General features: G+C 33.3%; 3 protein-coding genes and 1 long non-coding RNA gene across 5 annotated transcripts; 3 read left to right on the top strand and 1 right to left on the bottom strand.

The window, feature by feature from the left end:
* The first annotated feature begins 220 nt into the window (after positions 1-220).
* On the top strand, positions 221-7,294 carry LOC110612320 (F-box protein At3g07870). Its single transcript, XM_043954683.1, has 2 exons — positions 221-1,433; positions 6,851-7,294. Exons 1-2 carry the CDS (start codon positions 678-680, stop codon positions 7,259-7,261), a joined length of 1,167 nt encoding a protein of 388 aa, XP_043810618.1. The 5' UTR covers positions 221-677; the 3' UTR covers positions 7,262-7,294.
* Positions 2,717-6,049, top strand: LOC110608260. Its single transcript, XR_006350160.1, has 3 exons — positions 2,717-3,039; positions 3,203-3,362; positions 5,453-6,049. It is a non-coding gene; the product is annotated as an uncharacterized LOC110608260 (long non-coding RNA).
* Positions 7,295-8,409: 1,115 nt separating the features above from the next.
* On the top strand, positions 8,410-9,737 carry LOC110612434 (F-box/kelch-repeat protein At3g06240). The gene has a single exon (XM_021753219.2). The coding sequence runs from the start codon at positions 8,538-8,540 to the stop codon at positions 9,735-9,737; it is 1,200 nt and encodes a 399-aa protein (XP_021608911.1). The 5' UTR covers positions 8,410-8,537.
* A 293-nt stretch (positions 9,738-10,030) lies between these two features.
* Positions 10,031-15,319, bottom strand: LOC110612291 (uncharacterized protein YnbB). Of its 2 annotated transcripts, none has more exons than XR_006350286.1 (12): positions 15,103-15,319; positions 13,993-14,106; positions 13,528-13,638; positions 13,350-13,412; positions 13,121-13,234; positions 12,898-13,047; positions 12,525-12,602; positions 12,230-12,451; positions 12,073-12,159; positions 11,805-11,958; positions 11,504-11,596; positions 10,031-11,392 (listed from the first exon to the last, which is right to left on the bottom strand). XR_006350286.1 is itself a non-coding variant. In XM_021753038.2 (12 exons), exons 1-12 carry the CDS (start codon positions 15,226-15,228, stop codon positions 11,333-11,335), a joined length of 1,338 nt encoding a protein of 445 aa, XP_021608730.1. In that variant the 5' UTR covers positions 15,229-15,313; the 3' UTR covers positions 10,031-11,332. The 2 variants fall into 2 exon arrangements, 1 of the variants encoding a protein (XP_021608730.1); XM_021753038.2 differs by having other exon boundaries at positions 11,839-11,958; positions 15,103-15,313.
* Between the last annotated feature and the right edge of the window lie 2,019 nt (positions 15,320-17,338).

The following is a 17,338-nucleotide window of genomic DNA, read 5'->3' as shown; positions in this document are numbered from 1 at the left end:
CAACATAGCACATATATTTTTATTATATTATATAATTTTCATTCATATTACTTTAATTTGAGAATTGTTTCATCACTTGATTCTAAGAGCATATCAAATCTTCGTAAATGCATAAACAAGCATGCAAAATTTGTTCTTTCCGACTCTCTGAAGAGCATTACAGAATATTATGCCGTGCCTAACTATGTGAATAATGCCTTGTATTGGATTTCACTGGATTTTTCTGCTGATGTTTTAGAGAGTCAATATCAACAGCAATGATGAAGATTGTTGAGGGTGGATGGAGAAAAATCACCAGTGTTGAGTATCATAGAAGTGATAATAGAATTGAATGGTGCTCTGCTCTCAATCTTGCTTGACATGGTAGTCTACAGATCAAGGATCTTAGCACTCGAGAAGCCTTGAGTATTCTATTATTATTATCATCCGTCTGGAAACTTCCTTTTTACATGCCATTTGAGAAGGATGTGTCCGCATTGGTCACTAACATTACAATATTCAAAGTTGACTTGAATGAATTTTTGAGTCGTTTACGCGTAAACCAGTGCTTCTGTCCAAAATCTAATTGACCAGAGATTATAGAGCAAACTCTTTTAGACTCTCTCCCTTTCTTTCCTTTCTCAATCTTCGCATCTTCTTCTTCCTCATACCCATTCCCAAAATCTTGAACAGCAAATATGTCAGATTATTTGCCTCAAGAACTGCTATTAGATATCTTTCACAGGCTCCCTAACACATCCATTGGAAGATGCATGTGCGTCTGCAAGTATTGGCTTTCCCTCATAAAGAATCCTTCCTTCGTTTCCTCCCACATTCACCATACCATTCTCCCCAAAAAAGCTCCCATGTTCCTGCTTAAGCTCTGCTCAAACCAAATTCAGTATTCTCTGCACTTTGATAATAAAAAATTCAGCAACTACAAGCGGCTGGGAGTCCCTCTCAAGCATGACAATCGATCTTTTTCTGTTATCGGCTCTTCCAATGGGTTAGTTTGCCTCATGCACAATCTTTACACTTATAACTACACCTTCGTCTTGTGGAATCCCCTGATTCGAAAATCTTTAACACTTCCTAAACCTAACGTCACCTTTGAGAGTCATGGTGCATTTGAGGCTCTTGTGGGTTTTGGATTTGATGCTTGCAGTGAAGACTATAAAGTTGTGAGAGTTGTGCGCCTGCTGGAGTATGAAAACGAGAGTGAAGAGGATGAGGAACTAGCAATTGAGGTTGAGATTTTCTCACTCAACAGGAATTCTTGGAACAATATTACTGGTAAAGCACCCCAGTATGATATTGTGGAGCGAGGTTCACAAGCTTTTGTGAATGGAACAGTGCACTGGATTGCAACACAGAGAGGGAGAACTGGTGAATCTAACAATTTGATTTTGGGACTTGATCTGGGTAATGAAAATTTTCATGAGCTAATGTTGCCTGAACACTACAAAAAAACTGTGAAATTGCGACCAAAATTAGCGACCATATTTTTTGGTCGCTATATAGCTACCAATCAGCGACCATTCTGCGACTAAATGAATGAAATAATATATTTATTTAATAAAAATCTTAGCGACCAATTTTTGGTCGTTAATTGGTCGCTATTTAGCGACCAAATATAAAATGGTCGCTAAATTTAGCGGGAATTAATGGCGCGAGTTATTTGCGACCAAATTTAGCGACTAAAATAATTAGTCGCTAAATAGCGACCAATCAGCGACTAATCAGCGACCATTTTATTTTTAAAATTTTAATTTAATTTTTAATTAAATTTTATTTTATTTAAAATTTTAAATTAAGTGATTTCAAAACGACGTCGTTTTGACAATTTATTTTATTTTAGTGTTTATAAAAATCGAACCGAACCGATTTTGATTAAAAACCAAATCGAACCGAACCGGTCTGATTTAGTTCGGTTTGATCGGTTTTGATTTTTAATAATTTTTTTATTTTTTACACTTTATTTTTAGTATTTTAAAATTTAATTAAAATATTTTAATCTTCATATGATTTAATTTCTCTATATTATTGAAAAAACATATTATTATCATTAATCAGTTCGGTTCGGTTTTTTTATTTTTTTTTATCAAAATCAAACCGAACCGAAATAATTAAAATTTTTAAAATTATTAAAATTAAAAACTGAACCGAATCAAAATGTATAAAAAACCGAACTAAATTTTCAAATCGATTCGGTTCGATCGATTTTTTCGATTTGAACCGAATTCTGCTCACCCCTAATATCTAATACCTAATTAATCCCTAATCCCTAATAAAATTAATCCTAATTCCTAATAACTAATCTGTAATCTCTAACCTAATTCCTAATTAATCCCTAATTCCTAACAAAATTAACCCTAATCTCTAATCCATAATCCCTAATCCTTAATTCTTAATCCCTAACTCTAATCCCTAATTCTAATTCCTAATCCCTAATTTCTAATCTTAATCCCTAATCCCTAAGAAAACTAATGCCTAATCAATAATTAGCTATACTAACAAAACTAACCCTAATCCCTCTTCTATTTTCCCATTTTGCTCTGAGTCAAACATCCCTCTCTCCATCCGCGCCTCTCTCCCCCGATTCCCTTCCCTCTCTCCATCCGCGCCTCTCTCCCCCGATTCCCTTCCCTCTCTCCATCCACGCCTCTCTCCCCCTTCCCTCTCTCCATCCACGCCTCTCTCCCCCTTCCCTCTCTCCATCCACGCCTCTCTCCCCGATTCCCTTCCCTCTCTCCATCCGCGCCTCTCTCCCCCGATTCCCTTCCCTCTCTCCATCCACGCCTCTCTCTCCCGATTCCCTTCCCTCTCTCCATCCACGCCTCTCTCCCCCGATTCCCTTCCCAAATCAAAGAAAAAAGAAAACCCAGCAGCACGCTGGCAGCAGGTAGGGAGTAGCCGCATCCATTTCTCCAGAGTCCAGCCTCTCCTTGGCACGTCTTTAGTCCAGAGTCGCTGCAGCTCCTCATCGGTCGTTTGCTTCTCCTCGGCAAGTCAAGCCGTTTCCAGTTTGCTCGCTGTAGCTCTTCCATTGCTCCACCACAGGTTATTTGATGAGTTTGTTGAATTTTGTTTATTGAACTTTGTTCTTTATTTGAAATTTGTTGAAATTTACATAATTTATGTGAATGGGTTTGTTGATATTTGTTGAATTAATATAATTTTTTTTATTCATATATTTGTTTTTAATTATTTTAACTGGCGGCAGGTAGGGAGTAGCCGCATCCATTTCTCCAGAGTCCAGCCTCTCCTCGGCACGTCTTTAGTCCAGAGTCGCTGCAGCTCCTCATCGGTCGTTTCCAATTTGCTTCTCCTCGGCAAGCCGTTTCCAGTTTGCTCGCTGTAGCTCTTCCATTGCTCCACCACAGGTTATTTGATGAGTTTGTTGAATTTTGTTTACTGAAGTTTGTTCGTTATTTGAAATTTGTTGAAATTTACATAATTTATGTGAATGGGTTTGTTGATATTTGTTGAATTAATATAATTTTACTTTTTTTATTCATATATTTGTTTTTAATTATAAGAAGAGATATTGCTGGTGCTGAATTTTACGTTTTAAATATCATAGCCTTTAGGAATGATATAAATAACAACTGGCATACGCACACCAATACTGTGAAAAGAAACTTGATATAATGCAGAATGGGATACACAGTGATAAACCACCAGCATGAAACTTTTTGTTTTTTATAGGTTGAATCTTTAGAAGACCTTTAGTGATTTTGCTGTTGTTAAACTTTTCACATACATGATTTAGTGTTGTGAATTTTGATTTGCTATAGAATTAGACAATTATGATTTCGTGTGTACTGTATACTTTGTTTGAGCTGCCAAAGCTGTCCGTAAGCTAACTAAATCTGTTGCTTGCAAGTATGGGCTTATTAATTATATAATGACTATGGCCAAGTACGCATTTCCTTGTTTTCAAATCTGTTATGAATGTGCTAGAGTACGTGTGAGGCTTCTAATGTCTACTTAGTGTATGATTTATTGTGCATCTACTTGAAGTCTCATTTATTTTAGAACTTACTTCTGCATACCTAACAGAACGATGATATATCCCATAGATGAGAAATAAGGAAATTCTGTAAATTTCTGTAATTGACTTTTGTAAATGAGATTTCCTTTTAGAATGGTGATAAAGCTATTGAACAAAATTTCTTACACTCTTTTTTGCAAAATTGCAGGAAAACCATCTTTGCACAGTTAAAACAGCAAATTCCATAACCTTTAATATACACTAATAATGATTTGCAACATGTATACACAATACCATTAGTAACTAATAGGTTTTTGAATATGTTGCCTGAACCATAAGAAGTATAAAATAATAGATAACTAAAATCCTCCCTCCATTTGCTGCCCAATTGTACTTGCAATTTATGAATACCTAAAGCATGTATGGTATACTGTATTTCAGCATAATGGTAATGAAATGGAATATTGTTCTGTAAAATGTTTATTTCACTACTGTTCATTATGTTATATCAATCCTCTAACTAATTCATTGTAGCGTTCTTAAGGTTAAGCTAACAGATTTATGTCTTCAACAAACTTCGATCCCAATTTGGGTAACTGGGTTAGGGTGTGTACCAGTAGTTGAGTTCTTATTAGGTTGTCCCGTCCCTCACAAAACTTAGCTTCTCTTTGTGGTTTTGTAGAAAATATAACACATTTCTAATGTATGCACCACTTTGTGGTAAGGAATTTAGGAATTTGTAACTCTGACAACATTTACATATATCTTTATTATCCTTAGCTGTTTATTTTAGCTTAATGCTTAGTAGCATATAATTTTCCATTGAAGACTTTTCATGGTGACAACTTCACTGGAGATTAAGACTTTGCTTTTGTTTGTCTTACATGATATAACAGCAGTGACAATGGTATTAATATTATTGAACATAAAGCCAAAGGAAAAGAAAAACAATAAATTGAACATAAAGCCAATCTATTAGCAATTAAACATGGAGAAAGACTTGCCTACACCCAGGTGTTTATACACCACAAATCTAAAAATGCCATATTAGCTGCTTAATCCCTAATAAGCACAAATCTAAAAATGCCATTCTCACAAGGAAATTGTTTAAGATTCTCAGTTGTGTGATTGATTTTTAGTTGTTGATTGATTTTGAGTTGTGTGATTGAATTTCGGTTGCAAGTATGATTATGATATCTAGGTGATTCTCATAAGGAAATTGTTTATGATTCTCAGTTGTGTGATTGATTTTGAGTTGTTGATTGATTTTCAGTTGCAAGTATGATTCTGAATTCTAGGTGATTCTCACAAGGAAATTGTTTATGATTCTCAGTTGTGTGATTGATTTTTCTATTATGATATCTTGCAAGTATTGTAAATGTGATATCTTGCAGGTATTACAATTGTCATATCTTGTAGGTATTACCATTATTTCTTACTTTAGTATTCAAATTGAACTGTTATTCTGTGATTTTCTAGGAAAATTATTTGAAGTTAAAAGAACAACATTCAAGCCAGAATGTGGGATCAGATCATGTGGAAGGAGATGGAGGAACTATTAATGAGGATCAGTTGTTCATTACTGCAGCAGGAGGATGGCAAGGAAGTCGAGTTTATGGTTTAGGTAGTGCTGCATCTTCTGCCTTCTCTCAAACAGGAACTGTGGAGAAAACAACAAATGTTCCATCATCACAATCACCAGAATGGAAGAAGGAAATTGAAGCAAAGTTTGAAGAGAAGTATAATAGTTTGCAGAAACTTGTAGAAGATCAAAATCAGATAATAGCTCGAATGCGTGATGAACTACAGGCAACGAGGATGGGACAGCAGTCTTCCTCATTGATGCCATCAACATCTGATATGCCTCCAGCTCAAAGATCCCCTGGTGATTCACATATAGATTAGCATGATATCATTTCTCACTGACTTTAATAATATATTTTATGATATGAATTTGATACTATTTGGATTAATTATGTATTTTGAGATATTTTAAGTTTTATAGTCTTGAACTATAGTAATGTTTTGGATTTTTAGATTGCACAATTATGAAATGAAGTTGATGTTTATATAGTATCTTTGATGTTTTATGTATTGGAATGTGTGTACATATTGATATTTTAGCAGGTTTATGAATTTATTGAAAAAATGATATGAATCAGATTTAAAAGTATTTATTAGTGATTAATTACCCACAAAAGCAAATTAAATAATAAATATATATTTAATTTTACTATTAATTTGCCATGAAATAGCGACCAAAACAGCGACCATTTTGCGACTACAAATTAATGACCTAGTGACTAAATTCTCAAGAAATAGCGACCACTTCGCGACCAAAAATTAACGACCAATTTACTTCCACACAGCGACTAAATATTCTTCCTTCAGGCGATTAAATAACAATGAAATAGCGTCCAAATTAGCGACCAAAATAGCGACCATTTTGCGACAAAAAATTAACGACCAATTTACTTCCACACAGCGACTAAATACTCTTCCTTGAGGCGATCAAATAACAACAAAATAGCGACCAAATTAGCGACCGAAACAGCGACCATTTAGCGACCACATTATAGCGACCAAATCAGCGACCATTTAGCGACCAAATTATAGCGACCAAATCAGCGACCATTTAGCGACCAAATTTTAATGACTAATTTTCAACCATGACACCAAATTAGCGACCAAAAAATGGTCGCTGATTGGTCGCTATTTTAGCGACCAATTTCCAGATTGTCGCCAAAAATTTAGCGACTGGCTATTTAGCGACCATTTCATTTTGGTCGCTAAATGGTCGCTATTTCATAATAGCGACCAAATTCTGCCTTTTAGCGACCAAAATTTTGGTCGCTAAATCACTGTTTTTTTGTAGTGGAATGTCTAGATGATGAAAATCCCATGTTTTGTTCTGTTTTCAATTACATGGATTCAACAGTTGCTGTTGTTAAGAGAAATTATATAAACTTTTCTGACAGTGAAATATGGGTGATGAAAAAGTATGGAGTCACAGAGTCATGGACAAAGCTGTTAACTGTTGGGAGATATGAGGGTGGTGTTCCAAGGGCGTTGGGCTTCAGGAGGAATGGTGATGTGCTTTTTGAACTGTTTCGTGGAGAAATAGTTTCAGTAAACCCAGAAAGCTTACAGATTGAAGAACTCAGAATTCATTCGGATTCTGGGTATTCTTTCGCAGACACCTATGTGGAGAGCCTAGCCTTGCTTGAGCTTGACCAGCCTAGAGATGCAAATGAGGCAACAGATTTTTTTTACTTAAATCTGTATTAATTTTTATCTCAATTATTATATTCAACTAAATTTAAACACCTTTTTTTTTCAATTATCATTCATTAAAATAATATGGTAATTAATAATTTTAAAAAATTTTAAAAAATACTTATAATTTTAATATATTTAAATGATATTAAGTAATTTTTAAATAAATTATAAATTTTTATAAAATATATTTTAAAAAGATTAAGTCCGATAGTTTTAAACTAATATTTATAATAGATGTTAAGAAATTTAAAATTTTAATTTTAAAATATAAAAATAAATATATTAATTAAATTTAAAAATTAAAAAATAATTTATACAATATAAAATATTTTATGAGAATATTTTTTAAATATATATTTTCAGATATAAGAACTTTTTATTTAAATAGATGTATTATAAAAATATTTAAATATTTAAATTAAAATTATAAAAATTGATTTAAAATTAAAAAAATTAAAGTATAATTTAGAAAAGAAATCACACGGAGGCCGTGTTTGTACGGAAAATTTAAGATGTAGAAACTACATTAGTTGTAGGTCAATATATCTTAACTATTAAGTTCATTTCTTATAGTGCAAGAAATTAAATGTTTAAACTATAAGTGTTATTATAATTTTTTATATTTATTTTAAAACAGTAAATAATGTTAAATTTTTAACATCAAAGTAATAATAATAATATTATTATTATTAAAAATATATATTATAGATAATTCTCAGTGATAATAAAATATTATTTTATATATTTTTTTTCAAATTGTTTTATATAATTATTATTTATATAATTTATGTCTAAAAATACATTATATAACACAATAACATTATTTTAATCACATGTAGAGCGTTAAGCCTGCAGGTTCAGAAGAAACCTACCTCTTGCATCTCTCAATATTAATTGAATTTTATTAATAAAATTCAATTAATTTCAATTCATAATTTTTTTAGAAATAAATTTTAGATAATATAATTTAATAGAATTGATTTATTTTGATATTAGTTATTTATTATTTTAAAATAAATATAAGAATATTATAATTTTATTTAAAATAAATTAAAATTAAAAAAAGTAAGAATCAGAACCCTGTCAAAATTCTCAGTACGGATATCATACTGAAATTTGGTTCCTAAATAGAACTGAAAATCCTATCAGAACCGGATTCAACGGGATTAACGTGATCGTCTTTGTCTCTTTGTATTATAAAAGGAACAGGAAGGCCGCCATCTCCATATCTTTGTCTCCTGTTCGTCTTTGCACAAAGAGTTGGAAACATTGAAGCAAAGATATAATGGCGGACTATTTTCCAGAGGAATTGATAGTAGAAATCTTATGCAGACTGCCCGTCAAGACCCTATTGCGATGCATCGGTCTCTCCAAATCATGGTACGATCTCATCAAAACTCCCAATTTCATTGCAACCCATCTCCACAAAACCCTCTCTTCAGACGATCATCGATTATTTTTGCATCGTTTGTATGGAAATAATGACGAAACATTCCGTTTGTATTTTGATAATAACGATTTCGGGGAGTATATGACACCCCATCCCCCATGCGACACCAAGAAGCATTTGCACGTCGCAGGTTCATGCAACGGCCTGATTTGCCTCTTCCGCGATGATTTTTCACATGGATTCGGCTATGGCTACAGATTCATCCTCTGGAACCCTTCCATTAGAAAGTCAATATTACTTCCTTCACCCCATTTCATCTTTGCGAATAATTTCTTACGTTGCCGGAATTTTACTGGTTTTGGATTTGATCCTACAACTCAGGATTACAAAGTCTTAAGAATCATGAACCTCCTTGTTGATGATTGGATTCACTTTAGAGCAGACGTCTACTCTCTTAATTCCAATTCTTGGAAGGATATTACTGACATTGTTCCCAGATATAGGGTACATGAGAGTGTCACTCCAGCCTTTGTGAATGGTGCATTGCATTGGATAGCTACTGAAAATAATTATAGGAATTTTATAATGGTGTTTGATGTGAGAGATGATGTTTTTCGTGAAATGATGTTGCCAGAAAGTTTGGCAAATGCTTGGGCTTCGGAATTGACTGTTCAGGTATTCCAGGAATCAGTACTAGCAGTTATTTACCGAGAGACTTGTCGTGATTACGAGTCGCATATATGGCTGATGCTAGAATATGGTAGAGGAGCATCATGGGTGAAGTTAGCAACACTGAGAAATAGAATGATAGAAAGATCAAAGGTGTTAGGATTCAGAAAAAATGGGGAAGTGCTGATGTATACTGGGGAAGTGGGACAGGGAGTGGGAGACATAGCTTCAGTGGACATAGGGAGCCGAATGTTTAAGAATCCAATAGCTGGAAACGAAAATGAAGGAGGGCCTTTTCTCTATAATTATATGGAGAGCCTTGCATTGCTTGACAAAGGCAATATGCAGTGTCCAAGTGATGCAAAGCAAACAAAAATATCCAACGGATGGCTGGAAGCAGTTTTGAAAGCAAACATTGACCACTAGAAGACTTATGGACATTCAACTATTCCTTCCTTAGCTGTTATTTGTGGTGGTTTTGTCATTAGCAGTTCATACTTATGAACAAACATTTTTATTTATAATGTCTTACGTGTGTTTCCTTGGATTGGTATCTTAGTTGATAAGCATTTGAGCATGTCTTCATGCAACCTTTGCTAAGAATCTATTTCCCAATTATTAATTATGGAGATATTTTTTGTCACATTATAAGGTAATATTTCTAAAATAAGCTAGAAAATGCATATATGTCTATCACCTTGTGAAGGCCATAGAAATTGTTGAGGTAATAGTGAATTTTTTTTTTTCTAAAAATAGAGATGCATTACAAAGGATTAGAGAATACAGGCCTAAGAGAATACAGGCATCTCTTAGGCCTAAGATCTAATACAACCCAAACAGATATTCCAACCAAATAGGTCCAAAGCCCCTCACAATTAAGTTCAAGAGGAAATACAGGTCAGCCCATAAACAGAAAAACCCTACCAAACTAAACCAGAAGAAACTTGGAGCGCCGTCGGTGAGATGGGAGTTGGAGCAGCATGACCAAAGAAGCGGTAGAGAAGATGTTCAACACCAGCTTCAAGCAATCAAGAAAAGAAGGGGGATGAGGTATTACTCATGGCTTTCTTTTGCCTGGAGGGTTATAGACTCTAAAAAAGTGGGCTGCAAGCAAGACGGTAGCTCATAGGCTCTAGAGATATCCTCACCAAATCCAGAAGACCCTCCAGAAAAGACTCCTTAAGCCTGAAGGCAAAAGTAGATGATGGAGCTCTCACATGCAGATCTGCAACTAGAAAAGTAAAACAAAAAAAGGAAGAAAGAAAGAAAAAAAAAAAGAAAAAGGCATAATTAAATGTAGTCCTCCCTTTAAAGCTTTGATCTGCTAAGAACAAAAGAAACTATTAGGAGGACGACCCACAACCGGGTAGAGAGGAAGCCTCCCTGCCCGAAAGGGGCAGGGAAAGCCACGTCGGTGACCGGTAGATAAGCTAAGACAAGCCTAGAGAAATACTCCCGAAAGGGAGTAAAACCTGTCTCTAACATAAGCCAGAGAGAACAGTGAATATTGTTGAGAATATATTGAAGGATTGCCTATATTATTTGATTGCATATTGTTGATTGTCGAAATATTAGCATGATTTCTAGTTATAAAATATAGAAGGACAACTAATCACCCAATTGACACAATTGGCTTCGTGAATGACTACAAATTGGACCAAAACCTTAAAGCTACGACAGTAAGTAACCATGTTGAGTATACACATTTAAATAAGTGTGTACTAGTACATTGTTTCAAAAGTTGAAGCTACTGAATCATTTCTTCCATAGAACTTTATCAATGCGAAATGGAATCTCTGCCTCTAAATAAACCCAAAACTCATCATTCTCCACATTAGTCGGTGAAATTCGGATACTGCAAATAAGATTTTAAGCAACCTTAACAATGATGTCTGCATACGCTTGCTCAACCTTACGATTTCACTGATAATTCTTCATGCTTACTGGAAAATAATGATGTCCGACGAAAATTAGAATTCAACACATTTGTATATCTCTTGATGGTCAAAATCATGTTTGGATCAGATGTGTTTCAACACCTCTCCCAGAACTAAGCCCCATTGAGTCCAGTGAGAGCCACCCTGCATGGGAGAATTGAAGAAGCTGAAACATTCAGATTGTGTTGTGATACATCATCTCCCCTTTGATCAATCAACATTCATGGAAGGAAACATCATCGACCAAACACGCACCTGGCAGAAAACGGCAAACGGCTCCCTGAGAGGACCATCACATGATAGTTCACTTGTACTCCCATCAATGAAGGTTCCATCAGCAAAGATCACCTGATAAATAATATATGAAATATTAATGTTAAATTAAACTGTAAAATGAGACCTAAATATGCAAGGAAAAAGACATGAGATGCTTGTTAAAGTGAGAACTTGCACCACATGCTAATTACAGATTGAACAATGACCGCAAACTTAGATACATTCAAACAGAAAAACCCCTTTGTTAAAGCTAATAATTTATATACATCATCTTTACTACCATAAATGCTGCAAAAAACACGATATGGCCAGACCTCAGATGCATATCCAGGAGTTGAGCCAGCAACTGGTTTAGTGAATGAACCTACTGGTGAACTTCTCTGTACAGCTTCACAGAATGCAAGAAGTCGTTCACAGCTTCCAAGCTGTACTGCCTGAAAAGCACAAATCAGGTGAGATCCTCGATATTTTTATGTGTTTGTGTATATACTCTTATCAATTACTCGCGAGAGAATAACATGAAAATGACATAAGGACACAAGACAAACCTGGACTGTGTCATGACGGGTAACACGAGGTAGAGGCTGCACCTTATACCCTCTTGAAGCCATGACTTCAGCGATCAGAAAGGTGCCCTATTACATAACACAAAATAAATGAGTACCAATACGATATAAGAAAGAATGAAAATGCAGAAGCCATTACCTTGATTGCTTCGCCAACCATCTGAGGTGCAAGGAACAACCCCTGAAAATAAGTTCGCATAATATCACCAGGGGTGGAACCACAATCCATTCCAAGCCCTGGTGCAGACAGACGAGCTGCTGCTGCTTCTACCCATTTTTTTCTCCCTGCAACATACCCACCACATGGTGCAATGGTTCCACCTGGATTTTTAATCAAACTGCCTGCAATCAGATCTGCACCCTGCTCCACCATACACCAAGACAAATTTTACCCTACTTTAGAGGAAAAAGAGAATAAGAAGCATGTAACATACCACCATTGGAGGTTCAATTTTCTCAACAAATTCACCATAGCAATTATCCACCATGACCAAGCAGTTAGGATTGTACATCTGCAAGTATAATTATCGAAGGATATTAACTGTATGAAAAGTGAAATGTAAATAGAACACCCCATCCGCCCACAAAAGCAGGTTGTAAACAAGTAAAGCATTTGAATTGAATAATAATGGATCTAGTTAACACAATATCTAAGGTTTCTACATCTTAACATGGAAAACCATGTGATATCAGGATTTCATGCTGGATGAACATTGTTGGACAGGATCCCCTTCAGATAAAATGTGCTCAGTAACCACTAAAAATTTTAAGGGCATACCTTATCACTAAAAATTCAAAAGGGATTACCTTGATCATCTCTATGGCCCTCCCTATCTCATTTACACTTAAACTTCGACGCCATGAATAACCACATGACCTCTGGATGAGAGCACATTTTGTATGAGGTTTCAAAGCACTCGTAAGTGCGTCCCAGTCAAGTCCACCATCTTCAGCCAGCTGCAATAGCATAGATATGAGTGTTCACAATCATAAGTCAAAATCTTGTGTACAAGTGTAATTAGTAACATACTGGAACTTCTCGGTACTCGACTCCAAAATCTTTCAGGGAACCCGCTCCATGAGATTCCCGTTTTCCAATAACTTCCTCTAAGGTGTCATAAGGAGCACCAGCAACTGCCAAAAGCTGACAATCCAATTAATCTAAAACAATATATTTGAAGCAAAGTGGAAGAGAAGATTATAAAAGTACCCAGATAAACTTTCAACAGAGATACAAGTGTAAATGGCAATAAGCTAACCTCGTCCCCTGGCCTCAAGAAAGCAAACAGTGCACAAGTGATAGCATGGGTTCCTGAGAAGAACTAACAAAAAAAGAGAGACAGTGTTTTTTTGGTGGGTGGGGGGAGGGGTGTTAACAAATTATTTTTAGATAAAAAATAAAACTGAAAATTACAAAACCAAAATTAGTGGTATCACCTGTGAACGAACTATTGCAGATTCAGCTCCTACAATTTCAGCAAAAGCTTGGTCAAGTGCTTCACGTCCCCCAACTTCATCATGACCATAGCCAGTAGATCCACCAAAGTGCTGATTACAAGCATGAATAATCATTAGTGATACCAAATTTGAATAACTAATTCCATCAGTAAGGTAACATTCCATTGCCATCAGTAGAGGTGCATGGCCACAAAGACGCACATACAGATGCATGTGTATCAGATGGTTACAAATGGAATAAATCTTCATTTCACTTGTGTATATAATTACTCATATAATTGTTGAGGCCTATGAATTTGGGTACGAGTCCATGTAACCTATGCACTTTTCCACGAGGGAACTTTTTGAGAACCTTTAAGGTTTCTTCACAATTTATCATCTAATCACATTCTTTAAATTCTTTTCGCAATTTATAACCAAATAGCATATAATATATATACTTACATGAGATCCAACCCGAGCATTCTGGAAAGCTTTAAGGACACGGGAAGTATTGCATGCCACTAAATAATCCACAGCTCTGAATTCTGCATCTAAGGAATCTAGAGCTTTCACAACCTGCTTTACACAACACCACCGCCACCATTCATGTCTGTTACTTGTTATAGCAAATAAGATATTTTACAGAATTTTTTACAAAGGCTTGACTTCTGCTAAAATTGAGGGACAGCAATAGTTAGAATGCTAAAGTTCCCTCATCTTGACTAAAGCTTACTAGAGCTGCATTCCATGCATCTCGTAAACTGTCTCTTCTTTCTAAAGGTGGTATTTGCAACTAACACCAACACCAACACCAACCCTGCCTCACCTCTTACCAGCAGAGTTAGTGCCCCTTTATGTACTTCTCTCCAATGTGTCAAGACAGGATAGGTTCCAGATAATAATTTCCCTTAATCTTCTAAATTTCTCAGCAGAAACAGATTAACAAGTGAATTACCTTTTACATGAATGATTTCATAGCAATGACTCCTTGAATTGGCAAATGGAAACAGGGCAATATAGTTCATACCATATGCCCAAATTTTACACTTCCTGTTTCAATTTTCAATGATTTTTTCAGTAACGAAGACTGCAGCAGTGTATTAATCAAATTATAGCATCGGATTATTATCAATGTTAAAAATAGAATACAAAATAAACGTTGTTTTCTCCTCTCAAAAGAAAAATAACCAAACAATATCGGCTAGAAGTTAAAGTTATGTTCATGCTTGAAGATTTATATTCATGTTTTCATGACACTATGTAGTCAACTAACCAGATTGAGAAAATAAACAAAGAATATATAACGAATCTGAAATTATTGTCTAAGCGTATACTGAAGGTTGACATTACAAGACACAGAAATAATCATATTCAAATTATATCCATTGGTTATGACATATTCTCACTTCTCAGGAACCAAGGAGAGAAATAACCATATTACACATACTGAGATTTCTGAAACTAACACTTTTTCATCAAGAAACTGTAATGGGTCTTTAATTATTAAAAACAGCTACATTTCTTAGGTTACTGCTTGTTGTAGTGAGCCAGATTATAGTACTGGATTATTACCTCAGGAACAAATGGATTGTCATGGCGGTGGAAAGAAACTTGAGTTCTTGAACGAACTTGTGTGGCCATGGAAACCCTCAACCATTGAACAGGATAAGCAACAGAGGCGCAGGATAAGACCAACATCTTCAGTAAATCAGAATACAGTGCCAGTCTAAGCTTCGAGGGGTTCGCAATCCTGCCTTAAATTGTATTTTAAAAATCTATTAAAGTATTTCGATAAAGATTGGGCGCGGTCGGACCAGAACCGGACTCTTTATTTATTTATTTATTTTTGCAAATTCCGGCGATTTCCGGTCGTCAAGGTTAAGAATATAGATTTCAATTTCAATTTTGATTATTCTAGTTGTTATTTTATTCATTACTATATTTTTTGATTTTTGGTAAAGCACAATGGATGTAAAATTACTACTTTATTGTTATTCAGTTTAATAATAATTTAAAATTATTAAAATATTAATTTTTATGATATATATAAATATATGTAATACATAGTTTATTATATATTTAGTGATGTTATAATTTTAATATTTATTTTATTTTAAAAAAGAATTCAATTATTATTTTATATTATCGCAGTTAATACTAATTAACATAAATTCTCAAAAATCTAACTGATGGAAAAGAAGTATCCACATTATATAAAATTACTTTTATGATATGATCACACTACCGCTCTGAGGATACATTGCGCTGTATATCTTCCTTATAGTTATATTTTTAATATATATTACATCAATTTGTTGTTTCTACCTGCAGTTTTTCATAATTTAATTTGATTTATTCAATTTGATTCTATTAAATTTTACTTTAATATTTTTTAATTATTAATTTTTTAATAATGAAAATCCCATAAAAATTAATTCAATTTGATTTAAAACATTTTTAATTAAATAAAAATTAACTAATTTATTTCTCATCTAATTTTGATTTAGACCCAGAGCTTGTGTCCATATCATATTCAACTGTTATATTTCCACTTGAATTTATTAAATGCGTACATTTTTATTCATATAAAAATTAGTTTTCCTTCGAAAATATACATTTTGGATTTTTAATATGTTGAGCGAGTTTTTCTGTGTGTTTAATTTTTAATATTTTTATTGTTAATAGAATATATAAAGTTTTTTTTAAATGAGAATTAAAAATTAAGAGAGGAGAATATATTAAAGTTAAAAAGTGTTATTTTCATAATTTTTTAAAATAAATAAAAATAAAAAATTAATGTTTTTTCTCCAAATGTTCAATTTTTATATTAATACTAAAACTCAGGAGTGTGCATCTAATCGATTCGGTTTAAAAATTGAATCGAATCGAATAAATTAAAAATTAAAATTTTAATATTTATAAAAATCAAACCGAATTAATTTTAATTAAAAATCGAATCAAACTGAACCAATCTGATTCAGTTCAATTCAATTCGATCAGTTTTGATTTTTAATAAATTTTTTATTTTTTACCTTTATTTTAAAATTTAATTAAAATATTTTAATTTTAATATAATTTAACTTCTGAAAAAAATATATTATTATCACTGATCATTCAATTTGATTTTTTTTTTCTGATTAAAATCGAACTAAACTAAAATAACTAAAATTTCTAAAATTAAAAATTGAATCAAACCGAAATAAATAAAAAATTGAATTAAAATTTTAAATTAATTCGATTCGATCAATTTTTTTAATTTGAACCGAATACTGGACCTACTCTCTAATCACAAGTACTGTACTTGTGATTTACTTTACAGCATTTTCTTATGTTTCACATATATTTTAAAAAACTTAGAATTTGAAATTTCATAAGCTTTATAGTTAGTTCTTGAAAAATATTTTTATATTTATGATGTTTAATGTATTTAAAAAAGTAATTAACAAATGTGAGATTTATAATTTAATCTCTATATATTACTATTATTAACAAGTCAGAGAAGAATTTTTAGATCAACGAAATAATTCTTCCGTCCTCTTTTCCGTTAAAATTAGATAAATGAGAAAAGAAAAAAAAATTAAAATTTAATTTTACCCTCAAATAAAACCCTTTATTTAATTTTTAAATATTATTATTATTAACAAATTAGTTCTTAGATTTTTAAAAATCTATTAAAACGTTTTTATCTTTTTTATTATCTATTATAACATCCTTATCGTTTTTTTCCGTCAATGAAATAGTCCCTATCTTTTCTCATATCTATTAAAACGTTCTTATCGTTTCTTTCCGTCAACAAAATAGTTCATTC

This window comes from Manihot esculenta, chromosome 3, assembly GCF_001659605.2.
Source record: "Manihot esculenta cultivar AM560-2 chromosome 3, M.esculenta_v8, whole genome shotgun sequence".
In the NCBI taxonomy this organism is placed as follows: Eukaryota; Viridiplantae; Streptophyta; class Magnoliopsida; order Malpighiales; family Euphorbiaceae; genus Manihot; species Manihot esculenta.
Note: the sequence above shows the minus strand (reverse complement) of the source record. Positions and strands in the feature narration are given on the sequence as shown.

What these genes read in the sequence shown, in the direction of transcription:
- LOC110612320 (XM_043954683.1), top strand. Translation starts at nt 678, where the DNA reads ATGTCAGATTATTTGCCTCAAGAACTGCTATTAGATATCTTTCACAGG. An exon ending in TTCATGAGCTAATGTTGCCT is followed by an intron (nt 1,434 to 6,850) that starts GAACACTACAAA and finishes TTTTTTGTAGTG; the next exon opens with GAATGTCTAGATGATGAAAA.
- LOC110612291 (XM_021753038.2), bottom strand. Translation starts at nt 15,228, where the DNA reads ATGTTGGTCTTATCCTGCGCCTCTGTTGCTTATCCTGTTCAATGGTTG. An exon ending in ACAATCCATTTGTTCCTGAG is followed by an intron (nt 14,107 to 15,102) that starts GTAATAATCCAG and finishes TGTGTAAAGCAG; the next exon opens with GTTGTGAAAGCTCTAGATTC. An exon ending in CTCCTGGATATGCATCTGAG is followed by an intron (nt 11,597 to 11,838) that starts GTCTGGCCATAT and finishes ATTATTTATCAG; the next exon opens with GTGATCTTTGCTGATGGAAC.
- LOC110612434 (XM_021753219.2), top strand. Translation starts at nt 8,538, where the DNA reads ATGGCGGACTATTTTCCAGAGGAATTGATAGTAGAAATCTTATGCAGA.